The sequence below is a fragment of the Mustela lutreola genome, chromosome 4, assembly GCF_030435805.1.
Source record: "Mustela lutreola isolate mMusLut2 chromosome 4, mMusLut2.pri, whole genome shotgun sequence".
Lineage (NCBI taxonomy): Eukaryota > Metazoa > Chordata > Mammalia > Carnivora > Mustelidae > Mustela > Mustela lutreola.
Window position 1 is genome coordinate 146,449,688 of NC_081293.1, and position 13,039 is coordinate 146,462,726.

Consider the following 13,039-nt stretch of genomic DNA (forward strand, 5'->3'; position numbering starts at 1 on the left):
AAGCAAACTCCATGCTAAGCAGGGATCTGGATACTGGGTTCCATCCCTAGACCCCGAGATCATGACCTGAGCTGAAGGCAGATACTTAACTGACTGAGCCACCCAGGTGCTCCAAGATTTTATTTTTTAAGTAATCTCTGTACCCAACTTTGGTCTCAAACTCACAGCCCTGAGATCAAGAGTTACATACTCCACCAACTAAGTCATCAAGGTACCCCTTGCCCCCACCTTTTTAAAAAGTTTTTGAGATACTATTTTTCTTTAAGAGTTTGAATGTCTGAAGCTTGATTATTCTACTCTCAATTTTGATTAGCAGTTTGGATGGATAGGAGATTCTAAATTTGGACAAGTTTCCCAAGTAGTGACATAATCAACATGGGTACACAGGTTGTCCCTGACTTTGCTCCCCCTCACAAGAACAACTAACAAGTATTTAAGGAAAAGACACCACTGAGAGTATTCTAGAACATGGGGGTAAAACTGAAGCACTACACTGCACTACAGAGACCAAGAGAGACTGCATTAGAAAAGTAAGAGAAGTGGCTACACATTGACCACATTGCTCTTAACCCAGGATGGCACATCACCACACAGAGAGGTCTCCCCCAAGCCTCTGGTTTCTTTAGTGGGAAAAGAGAATCCAGAGGGGACAATACCTCAACACTGTGGATTGTTTTGCAGGAGCCCCTACTCTGATCTCACACCACAGGGATTATAGGGAAATGATGGGTGGGGCACAACCACTGAGAATCTGACTGTGGTAGATAGAGAAGGGAGGGTCTTGCAACAACAACAACACAGATTTGCGCAGCCCACATTCATACCTGCAGTACCCAAGTAGTAGTCCCTACCAGTGGTTTTGCTCATCTGCAGAACCAAGTCAGGAGTACACTCTGACCAGAGAAGATGCTGTGTAGATCCACCTGATTCAGATCCTCAAAGGAGTTTTGTAGGCCCTAAAGCCATGTTTGTCAAGGCTCAGGCAAGGAGTTGAATTGCATGCAGTCCCGCCCACTGCAGAAAGTATTTTCTGGCCCCATTTGACCAGAAGAGCTGGAGACAGTTTCTGGAAGTTATGGCCCAAAGGCATTTATCCTGAGGGGTGGGCAGGCAGAGCTGATTGCCCCCAAAGCAAAGCCAGTACCAGAAGTGGAGCTTTCCCATCATACACAGACAGAAAGATGAATTAATTCATATCCAAGGCTAAGGATAGTTCCCTGACCTTTCCAAAAGATAGAATCTATCTGGGAAATTGAAAGTTGTCTGGAGCTACCCTGGTCCCCCCACTGCCACCCAGGTAAGGGAGCTGAGACAGTTTCACCTACTATAGAGAGTGTCTTTCTGTCCTATCTGGCGAGAAGAGCCTAAGATAGTTCCTGGAGACTGTGCAGCACAGTGGCACTTAAACCATGAGATGGGTGGGCAGAGATGATTGTCTGCATAGCAAATCCAGTGGCCATGTATGATCAGGGATTTGGAGGTTGCTAATTGGCTTATATTAAGACAACAAAGAGTTTTATACTTAGCTTTCAAGCTGCTTTTCCTTCTGCCCCATTGTGGGGAACATAATTTTATCTTTACTTATAGCTGAACGCAGTCTTCAGCCTGTTTGACCAGTTAACCTAACCAGAGCACATGGGAAATTGCATAGCCTGTTCAATAGCCCTAGTACAGCACTTAAAAATGTGGCACTTGGGCATGGCCCATGGCTTCCCCATCTGCAGAGCAAAACTGGTAGATTCAACTGACCAGAGAAAACTCTGGCTTGATTCTGTAACTGAATGCAGGTCCATCTGCCCGATGCATAACAAAATCAATCACTGATATATCAGGTATGTAGCAAAGGAATGATTTATTTTAGAGGCAGCCAAATGAGGAGATGGGTGTGGAAGGGCAAGCCTCAAATCCACCTCCCTGAGGGGGAGAGAACAAGTTTCTTTTTATAATTATAGAAGTTGAGATCACACACATACTGATTTTCTTTAAGTATTTTATTTATTTATTTTGAGAGAGGGAGCACACCTGAGTTGAGGGGAAGGCAGAGGGTGAGGGAGAAGCAGACTCCCCGTTGAGTGGAGAGTCTGGCACAGGGCTCAGTCTCAGGACCCTGGGATCATGACCTGAGCCAAAGGCAGATGCTTAACTGATTGAGCCACCCAAGTGCCCCAACACACATATTGACTTAAAAGGGCAAGGAAACTTATGAGTATTCATAAGAAAAGATGTAGCGTGCACATTTAGTAAACGGATGTAACATACATCACATGTTCACTTAACATCAGAACAAGGCAAAATTCAGCTCTTTGACATCAGGAGGTTATCTTAAGACAAGGAGAAGGAGTTACGGTTATGCTCTGAGAGCTGGTATAAACTGGAAAAGGTTTGCGCTCATCTTGGGTAAAGAATGCAGGGCCATACAATGCATGTTCATAGCTAGAATACTATCCATTGACCTTGAGTCCAGGCTTCTACAGAGACACCTAGTGGATTTTTAGTGGGGTCTGAGAGGCACAGTAGCTGGGGGAAACAGTTCTCTGAAACCAAGCTGTAAATTTTCTGCCAGTTTCATCTTCATTAACCCTGGGGGACACAATTTCAGTGTGCCAAACAAGCTATTCAGGCCCTTGTTCTCATAATGTTTCCTTGGCAGGGCTAGAGAATCCAGGCCACTGTGGAGCCCATCTTATAGCCTTACATGGGTGGGGAACCAAGCAGCAGTTTTACCCAGCTGTTCTCAGCCAGTGGCACACCTCCCCATCCCTATCCTCAGAGCTCAAACAGTTGCCTTTCCCCAAAACAGACCATAATAGCAGACCCCATCTGCCCATGGACATTACCAGTTGACATACCTGCAGACCGAAACTGAGCTTACTGGTGAAGAACAGTCTCTGCCAAAGCAAAACAATAAAATCTGAGAGAGGAGGACCATTACTCACACATGCAGATACCAACATAAGCAATCAAGTCTTACAAAAAATCCAAGTAAATGCGATACTACCAAACGAAACTTATAAAGCTCCAATAATTGTCTCTATAAATAAATGGAGATCTGTCTAGTGCCAGACAGAGAATTCAGAATAATCCTCATATGGAAGGTTAGTGAACTACAAGAAGACACAGATAACTTCAAGAAATTATGGAAAACAGTGCATGAACAAAATGAGAAGGTCAGCAAGGAAATGACCATCAAAACCAAAAAATCCTAGAATTGAAAAACACAATAACTGAACTGAAAAACTCAAAAGAGAGTTTCAAAAGTAGACTCCACATTGCAGAAGAAAGAATATATATGACCTAACAAATAGGATATTGGAAATTACCTAGAGGTGCAAAAAGAGTGGGAAAAAAAAAAAAAAAAGAAAAGAAAAGCCAGTAAGAATTATGGGGCACAATGAAAAGAAACAATGTTCACATTATGGGAATTCTAGAAAGAGAAGAGAAGGTAAAGGGGACAGAACATATAATTTAAAACAATAAAGACTGAAAATGTTCCAGACCTGGAGAAAGAAGTGGACATCCAGATTCATGAGGCCCAAAGGACCCCAAATTGGTTGAACACAAATAGGGATAAACTGAAATATATTGTAAGTAAACTGTCAAAAGTAAAAAACACAGAGTTTTAAGAACAGCAAGAGAAGAGACATTCCATTCAAGAGAACCCCAATAAGACAATAAACAGATTTTTCAAGAGAAACTTTTCAAGCCAGAAGAGTATGGAACAGCATATTCAAAATATTGAAAGAAAATAGCTGTCAGCCAGGAATTCTGTACCTGGTAAAGCTGTCATTCAGAAAAAAAGGAGAGATAAAGATGTTTCTGAACAAACAAAAGCTGAGGGAGTTCATTACCACCAGACCTGCCGTATAAGAAATGCTTAAGGGCGTTCTTTGAGTGGGAGTAAAAGAATAATTGACAACCTAAAAAAATTAAAAGGTAATATTACCTCTTTGGTAATGGTAAATATATAGCCAAAATTAGATTCTGCAATATGTTAATAGTGGCACATAACTCACAACTCTAGCTTAAAAGTTAAAGAAAAAACATAGTAAAAATAGCCAAACCTACAATACTCTGTTACTAGTTACACAATATATTTTAAAAAGTCAGTTGTAACATCAACTGAAATTGAGGGGGAAGAGAAATAAAAGTGTTAATTTTATGAAATCTATTGACATTATTATTGATTTAAAATAGAATGTCAGAAGTTTAAGATAATTTCTGTAAGGCTCATAGTAACTGCAGGGGAAAATCCTATAGTAATTGCACAAAAGAACACAATAAAAGAAGTCAAAGCATACTGATTCCAAAACATATCAAAACACACAAAAAAAGACAGCAGGATAAGAAACAAGGAACAGTGGATCTACAAAACAGCCAGAAAATAGAACAAAATGGCAATAGTATGCCTTATCAATATTTACTTTAAACATGGATGAAATATGTGAAGGAGATTAAGAGACACAGACTCCCAGTTTTAAAATAAAAAAGCCATGGTGATGAAAAGCACACCACAGGGTATATAGTCAATAATATTGTAATACACTTATTGTGATGAACATTTCCTAATGTATGTAATTGTTGAATCAACTGTTAAACACTTAAAACTAATTTAATATTCCATGTCAACTATACTTCAATTAATGTTTTTATTTTAAAAAAATAAATATAATGGATTAAGTTATCTAATTAAAATATGTGGAATGGCTAAATAAAAAAAAAGAAAAAGAAAGGAATCAACAATATTCTGCCTAACAGAGATTCACTTTACCTTTAAAGACATGCATAGACTGAGAGTGAAATAATGGAAAGAAATATTTTAAGCAAATGGTAACCATAAAAAAACAGGAGTAGTTATATCAGACAAAATAGACTTTAAACTGAAAATGGCAAAAAGGAGACAAAGAAGGTCACTTATATATGATAAGGTGGTCAATATATCAAGAGTATAAAATAATTATAAATCCTTATGTGTCCATCCTTAGATTACCTAAATATATAAAGCAAAAACTAACAGAGCTAAAAGGAGAAATAAATGGTAATTCAATAATAGTTGAAGACTTTGAATACCCCACTTTTAAAAATAGGTAGATCTTGCAAACAGAATCAGTAGGCAAAGAATACACTTGAAAAATGCTATAGACCAAATGGATGTAACAGATGTATACAGATCATTCTATCCAACAACAACAGAATACACATTCTTCTCAAGTGCACATGGAACATTTTCCAGGATAGACCATACATTAGACCGCATATAATTCAGCAAATTCAAGAAGATTAAAGTCATCCCAATTACCTTCTTTGACCTCAATGGCGTGAAACTAGAAATTAATGATAAGAAGAAACCTGGAAAATTCATGAACACATGGAAATTAAACAACACTGTCCTGAAAAATGAGTGAATCAAAGAAGAAATTAATGGGGGAAATAAAGGGTTTTCTTCAGATAAATGAAAATGGAAACAACATATCACACTCTGCAGGATGCAGCACAAGCAGTTTTAAAGGAAATAAATAAATAATAAACATCTGCATTAAGAAGCAAGAAAGATACCAAATAAACAACCTAACTCTATAGCTTAAAGAACTAGAAAAAGAACAAACTTAGTCCAAAATTAGCAGAATGGAAGAAATAATGAAGATTGGAGAAGAAATAAATGAAATAGAGAACAGAAAAAAATAATAGAAAAGATTAACCAAAGTAAGAGTTGCTCCTTCAGAAAGATACAAACAAAAGTGACAAACACAGTATCTAGATCAAGGAAAAAAGAGAAAAGACCCAAATCAACAAAATTATAAGTGCAAAAGGAGATGTTAAAACTGACATCACAGGGTTGCCTGGGTGACTCAGTCGATTAAGCGTCTGCCTTCAGCTCAGGTCATGATCCTCGGATCCTGGGATCAAACCCCACAGTTAGCCCCACAGCAAGCTCCCTGCTTAGCAGTGAGTCTGCTTCTCCCTCTTTCTGCCTCCTGCTCCATGTGTTTGTACTTTCTCTGTCAAATAAATAGTTTTTTTAAAAGATCTAATGAGTGAATTCAGTAAAGTTGCAAGATACAAAAATTAACTATACAAAAATCAGTAGCATATTCTATACACTAACAATGGATTTTCTGAAAAAGAAATAATCCCATTTATAATAGTGTGAAAAATAATAAAATACCGTATATAGATTCACTGCAATCCTTATCAAGATTTCAAGGCAATTTTTACAGAGATGGAAAAAACACTCCTAAAATGTATATAGAACCACAAAAGACCCCAAATAGTCAAAGAAACTTTGAGAAAGAACAAAGTGGGAGGCATCACACTTTCTGATTTCAAGCTATACTATAAAGCTATGTTCATCGAAACAGTATGGTACTAGCATGCGTGCGCGCGCACACACACACATGCACACACAGAAAAATAGAACAATGGGACAGAATGCAGAGCCCAGAAATAAGCCCAAGCATATACAGTTAACTAATATTTGAGGTGGAAGCCAAGAATACTCAGTGAAGGAAGAACAGTCTCTTCAATAAATGGCGCTGTGATAATTGGAAATTCACACATAAAATAATGAAACTGAACCTATATCTTATACTATTTACAAAAATTAACTTAAAATGGATTAAACACTTAAATGTAAGTCCTGAAAACATGAAACCCTTAGAAGAAAATATAGGAATAAATCTTCTTAACATGGGCTCTGGTAACAATTACTTGGATATGATATCTAAAGTGCAAGAAACAAAAAGTAAGGAAGTGTGACTATGTCAGGCTAAAAAAGATGCTGCCCAGCAAAGGAGCCATCAACAAAGTGAAAAAACAACCCACGGAATGGGAAAAAAAAATGTAAATTATATATCTGATAAGAGGTTAATATCCAAAACATATAAAGAACTCCTACAACTCAATAGAAACAACACAACCCAATTTTTAAAAATGAACCAAAGGATCTGAATAGACATTTTCCAGAGAAGATATACATAAGACCAACAGGTACATGAAATGATGCTCAAGATCACTAATGATTAGGGACATGGAAATTAACACCATGATGAGATATTACCTAAGGTCTGTCAGATGGCCCACATAAAAAATATAAGAGATGACAAATGTTGGCATGGGTGTGGAGAAAACGGAAACTTTATGTACTGTTGGTAGAATTGTCTATTGGGTCTAGCCACAATGGAAAACAGTATGAAGAATCCTCAAAAAACTAAATTGAGAACTATCTTTTCATTCATTTATGAATTTCAAATAAGTATTTTTTTGTTTTATAATTTCAACAACAACTTGTTAAATTTTTAAGTGTAAAACTAATATGTGGTCACTTTAAAAACATAAAAAAATGAAAAGAACTCAATTTTGTCACTACTCAAGGATAGCAATTTTGATATTTAGTTCAGTTATTTCTGCTAAACACACAGCAGAGACCTTACCACTCTTTAAATCTGCTATTGTGTGCACTTTCCCACTCTTACTAAATAGTCTTTGGAAATTTGAGTCTAAATAATAATGACAGTTGGTCTTGAAGCCTACATTAATTTTTTTAATTTTACAAAGCTCAGTAGCATCCATTAGTCATTTTCTCTCAAATCCAGCAGTAAGGAAAAAGGGTCAGGGTGATTTGAGAAGGCTGAAGAGGTAGATGCTGAAGTGTCTGAGTAAGGCCAGCAGGGGTTGCTGTCATGGATGAGACTAACACATTCCTCCTGGTGTCTCTGACCTTGGACTCAACATTATAATCTGGATTTTATTAAAGGAATTTTGCATTTTTCCTTTGCAAGAATTACCCCCTACCATGACAAATATTTAAAACAAAATTTTTTTTAAGTTGGAAAAGGAACTTTTTCTCAAAAGAAATTTATAGTTCAAATTTACACCAAGTTCTCACTAACTGGAGCAAGCCGGGTTTTCACTAAAGCTTTGACTTTCCTCTGTAAAACATTAGTCACTCCCTTGGAAGAAGCACTTTTTTATAGGCAGTGGGGTAAAACAGCCACAGATGTGCATGTAATGTGATGGGCTTAGAATGTACCTGCAAAACCTTTTTTTTTTTTTTTTTTTTTTTTTAATTTAGAGAGAAAAAAGATGAAAGAAAAAAGACTGAATTGGGATGCTAAAATAACAGTGATTCACTAGTAAGGAAATGATAAGTTTTTGATCCATTCAAATAGTATTTTCTTTTTCCCTTTTCTTTATTCTTGGGAACTTCTTGAGGATGTGCCAAGTCATTTTCATTGCACAATCTTTAAAGGTATTCACCATTCCCATGTGTAACTGGTTGCCTTTTTACTGTGCAGGACTGTAGTGACGCCTGTGGCCAAAGAGTTTGATCCAGACATGGTCCTAGTTTCCGCTGGATTTGATGCATTAGAAGGCCATGCCCCTCCTCTGGGGGGTTACAAAGTGACAGCAAAATGTGAGTATATCTTTTAGAAATTTATGAAATGCTAAAACATAATAATCTCTTTTAGGTCTTTAAAATAGATAGCACCTTTTACATGTGTCTAGTAAACTGAGGTAAGGCTTTTTGAAAATAATTCAGATTGTGTTTATTGCTTTGTCAGATTCATCTCTCTGTAAGGATGTTCACCCTTAAGAAAAACAAAGTTAAATTGTTTCCTTTGGTAACTTGATGGGGCATTTCAGAACCTTTATGCTTTTCAGGAGTCCCATTTTGTTATTTAAAGGCAGAAGTGATAGGACTTCTGTTTAAAATATGTTAAATGACTTCAGAGGTCATGAGTCTAGAAAAGCTCCTGGGTTTTTTGAAGAGAGAATGGAAGTCACTGTTTTTATTTCATTGCACATATGGTAAAAAAAAATAGCTCTTTCCTAATATATGCTATCGTCTTCTAGGTTTGAATATAAAAGTGTAGTTCCCCTTGCTCAGAAGCTCTGTACATGCCCATAGACAATGCTCAGGTTCTCTACTCCTCTTCTGTTGTGTTGCAAAGGTTAAATTTTTGGCTCTGTTCCTTAACAACTAGACACCAGATGAAAACAAATGAATTTTATGTTATACTGCATTTGAATAATGTGACCTAATGGAATCTGGCTAGAAAGAGGCTTTCTTCAAAAATAATTCCCATGTTTTCTGAGTGTGAAAATAAGGCATATGTATAGCCCATGCATACAAATGTATGCTGGTACTCTGGATATATATAAAAAAGAAGAAGGAAAAAAGCAGAATTGCACAAAGGATCCATTATTGTGTATTTTAGTGGGGGTTGGAAACAAATCAAAACAACCCAAATAGTTTTAACTGAGAGAGATGAGTTTAGAGCAAGTGTGTTTTATTAATTTGAAAAGAACCAAAGAACCAGCATCATGCCAACCTTTGTTTTTAGTTGGCTTCTCATATGAGAGAGTTTTCTGCACTCTAATTGTTCCAGTAACATTGTTAGGTAGTAACTATTTTTAACTTCTATTATTTACCCATGGTTTTTGGTGCCTTGCCGTCTATTGAAAACACATTGAAAGAGGCAACTCCACAAACACAAACAAAACATAATAATTCACAAGTTTGTAAAATTGAATAGAGAGGTGTTTGGTTTTATCAGATGTCTTTATGATCCCTTTTCTTTCTTCATGGAATTCCTCTCCACTTTAATGGGAAGTCAGTCTTCCTGCTGCATCCTAATTAACATCAAGACTGGTGACAAGTTTAGTCTAAATAAAGAGAAAAGAAGACCTATACTTCAAGTTGATATATACCCAGACAATGGAAAACACATGGAGCAAAGACAGAAATCTAGAAACGGTGTTCCTTGCCATTAAATACGAGACTCTCCCTCAAGAAGGAGGACTGTCTGTATTCGGGTCTTTCTTCCTTCCAAGGAGGCAAGGAAGACTCATATGCAAATGAGTCCATTTCTCAGAACTAGCTGGAAGGAACTAATCTTCTTGTTTGTTTGTTTGTTCATTTTTTGCCAAGTGGAGTTCAAATATCAAATGTCATCTTGGAAAGTAGAATAGAAAGAGGAGTAGTAGTGTGGTTTCTTTTAGTCATAGACCTAAGGTACATAGTTTCTACTCCTTTTACCTTCAGTACAAGGCACTGAGACCTTTATTATGTTGTATTTCTTTATCCATTTGGGGGTAAGCTCTTCATTTTTCCGGTTAAGTTTGTCTATAATCTCTTCAATCCCTCACCCCTACTTATCTGTTTTTCCTTCTTGTGTCTTTTCTACTCAACAGACCATGTTTCCTTACAAGATGATTTGTTTCCTAAGAAAAATAGACAGACATATATTTTAACTGATTTAATAATTGTCCCTCTCTGAGTACTTACAGTTTAGGAAAAAGATACACGATGAGGAAAGGAAATCCTAGAAGTCAAGAAAAGGTAGTAGAGACTACCTAAAACAGTTCACATATTGCATAGATGAGAAAACTAATTCATTTTACCATCTGAAATAATTGGGGTTAAATTAAAAATATTTATTCTGAATTCATATTTAGATAAAATTGTATGAGGCTTTCACTGGATTTTTTCCACTAAAGAGAAAAATGTTTTGTAAAGTGCTTGAGAACAGAGTAGTTGGATGCAGACCCTTAACTCCCCAGGTGCAGGCTGTGATAGACACTGACTAGTCCCGTGATACTTAAATGAACAACCACAGAGCATCACAACTGGGTGGCTGTTTGTACATATTATCTCATGGAGGCCCGAGTTTACCAGCCATATTTTCTAGAGATGCCGCCCTAACTAGGTAGAGGTTAGGATTAATAGACAGCTGTATAGTTGCTCCCCAAATAGCTCACCCCTAGGTCTTTCTGTTCTTTTTCTAACCATGTGGCAGATGCATTTATGTTGCTTTGGTCTGAAAGTTCTCGATAGGCAATTACTATTGGACCTTCACTGTCCTATGCCAGAAGTCGTCTCCATTTCCGAGGAGTCTCAAAATGAAGCTAGAAATGGGCTAAATACTACAGTAAAACATAGGTAGAAATTACGGAAAAAATTCATAACCTAATGTTTTCCCATTTCACCTAAACTCACCCTTGCTCCAGTAGAATGTCTAAGGATTTTAGAGAGTGGTTTTTAGATACTGTGTCACAGATGCTAAAATTTTACTGTCTTAGCTCATCAAATAAATCTTTTAAAATAATTTTAATAGTCCTAAAAGTAAAAGATAAATTAAGTCAAAACAACTAGTGTTTTCATTTATATTTGTATTTAGATATCTAATTCGTTATCTGATTTTTTTTTTTGAAGACTTGTTTGATACTATGACAAAAATTTCAGTGCAGCCATAGAGGTGATTTAAATTAAAGTCGATTGTTGGCTAGTACTATTTTTCTTCTTTCCTCTCTTCTCCCCTCATTTTTTTTCATATTAAATATTCTCTACAACAAAATATTCATATTTGTTTATGTCAAAGTTTGAAATAGTCTGAATTCATTATTTAAAATCTGTTTTTTCAATTAACCACCAGGACTAACCACTTATTCAATTAACTAAGGAATAAGTATCTTTATGTCCTACCCTAAATACTACATCAAACTTTACCACGAAATTATCAGCGTGTCCTTTAAAAATATTCTCATTCAGATCTAGATATCTTTAGGTTACAGTTTAAGAAGGTTAACATGACAATCAAGTGCCATGTTCCAACAATAAAATGAAACAAAATTGAATCATCATATTGCAGCATCCCTGGTCTTATGGTGTTGTCAACATTAAAAAAAATTATTTCTTCAGTTCATGTTAATTTGCAGAAAAATGTATGTTTTCTTCCTTTTCAAGACATTTATATGTTCTCTCCTTTCATTGGCTTCACATAGTAAACTATATGCAAATTACTTTTATCATGTGAAAAATGATTTTTCTTTCTTTAGAATAATTCAGAAGTCATTGTGAGGTGACCCCATGTCTGATTTTTAAAAAATGATCTTTTTTCAGAGGGTATTTTTATAGTTTTTGAGATAGTAACTACTTCTCTCAGCAAATAAATAAATGTTATTTGGACAAGTAAAAAACACCCATTAGTTGGTGGAAAAAAATCAAATAACATATCTTAGTCTTGAATTACCATCTTCTTTTTGATAAAATGTTTTATCCTTTTTAGTTATCCTCTTATTCCTTTTATCCCACTGTGAATGTCTGTCTGACAAGGAAAGAGCACTCTTGTGAAGTAGGTACCTATAGAAATGAATTCGTTCTTAGCTTTGTGTTTTTCCTGAGGAAGTACAAAAAATTCCTTGATTAGTTAATCCTCCAAAAATAAGTCTCTAAAAGTTGAGTGTTGAGCCAGTCAACAAATAGTTCCAACAAATTAACTTGTTAGGTGTATGAGGTTATGTTGGTTTACTTCATCAGCTTATAATGGATATATGTGCTTCAACTTCCTGTGTATACAGAGTGTGTGGTTCGAGATGTCCTCTGTTGGCACATTTTATTTGTCCATAGAGTTGAAGGCAGATGGAGCCAGAATTAATTACATTTTGTTGAAGTTAACTTTTTTCTTTTTCTCTCACTGATGATTCTAGCCCTCTCTTAATATGTCCATAACTATCCTCTGTCTCTAATTTTCTCTGCTAGAAAGAACCTGATCACATTCACTTGTATGTTATAGTCATTACCTAATTATACACTTTTTAAAAGTGAGTGTATTTCAGCTAATGTGATAGTTCTGTTTGGTAGTTGCATCTTTTATTATTTATCTGTAATTGTGAAATCAATGCTTTATCTTTTCATGATAGAATTTCAGACCATAGCAAACAGGCATGGAGAAAAGGAGTGTCTGGAAAACATTTACCAAATGCCATTTCATGAAAGATCAACCTTAAGCTGAAGGGTTTCAGTTCTTTTAGATTAGGATGGAAACTGGGGGAATATTATGTACAGTTGATTAACCAGAATATCTTCCCATCCAGCTACCATCAGATTAACCTCTCTTACACATTTCTGTGCTGTGTCATCAGAGCTGGATCACTGCCTGGCACACTTTCTAAATAACTTCTTTTTTAAAATGAATAAAGCTAGATGAACTCATTGTCTTTTAAGCAAGTCAGAGGCTTTCTTCTATATCTGATGCTACTC

At 36.0% G+C, this 13,039-nt stretch overlaps 1 protein-coding gene across 13 annotated transcripts in view; it reads left to right on the forward strand.

Annotated features, from left to right (window-relative positions):
* Positions 1-13,039, forward strand: part of HDAC9 (histone deacetylase 9) — a 940,182-nt gene that overhangs the window by 790,044 nt on the left and 137,099 nt on the right. For all 13 annotated transcript variants that reach the window (XR_009352864.1, XM_059171303.1, XM_059171302.1 and 10 more), the window contains one exon: positions 8,292-8,410. Coding sequence is in view for 12 of the 13 variants with exons in the window: in XM_059171303.1 (XP_059027286.1) it covers positions 8,292-8,410 (119 nt within the window). In the remaining variant the exon portion in view is untranslated. The remainder of the gene's footprint in view (positions 1-8,291; positions 8,411-13,039) is intronic.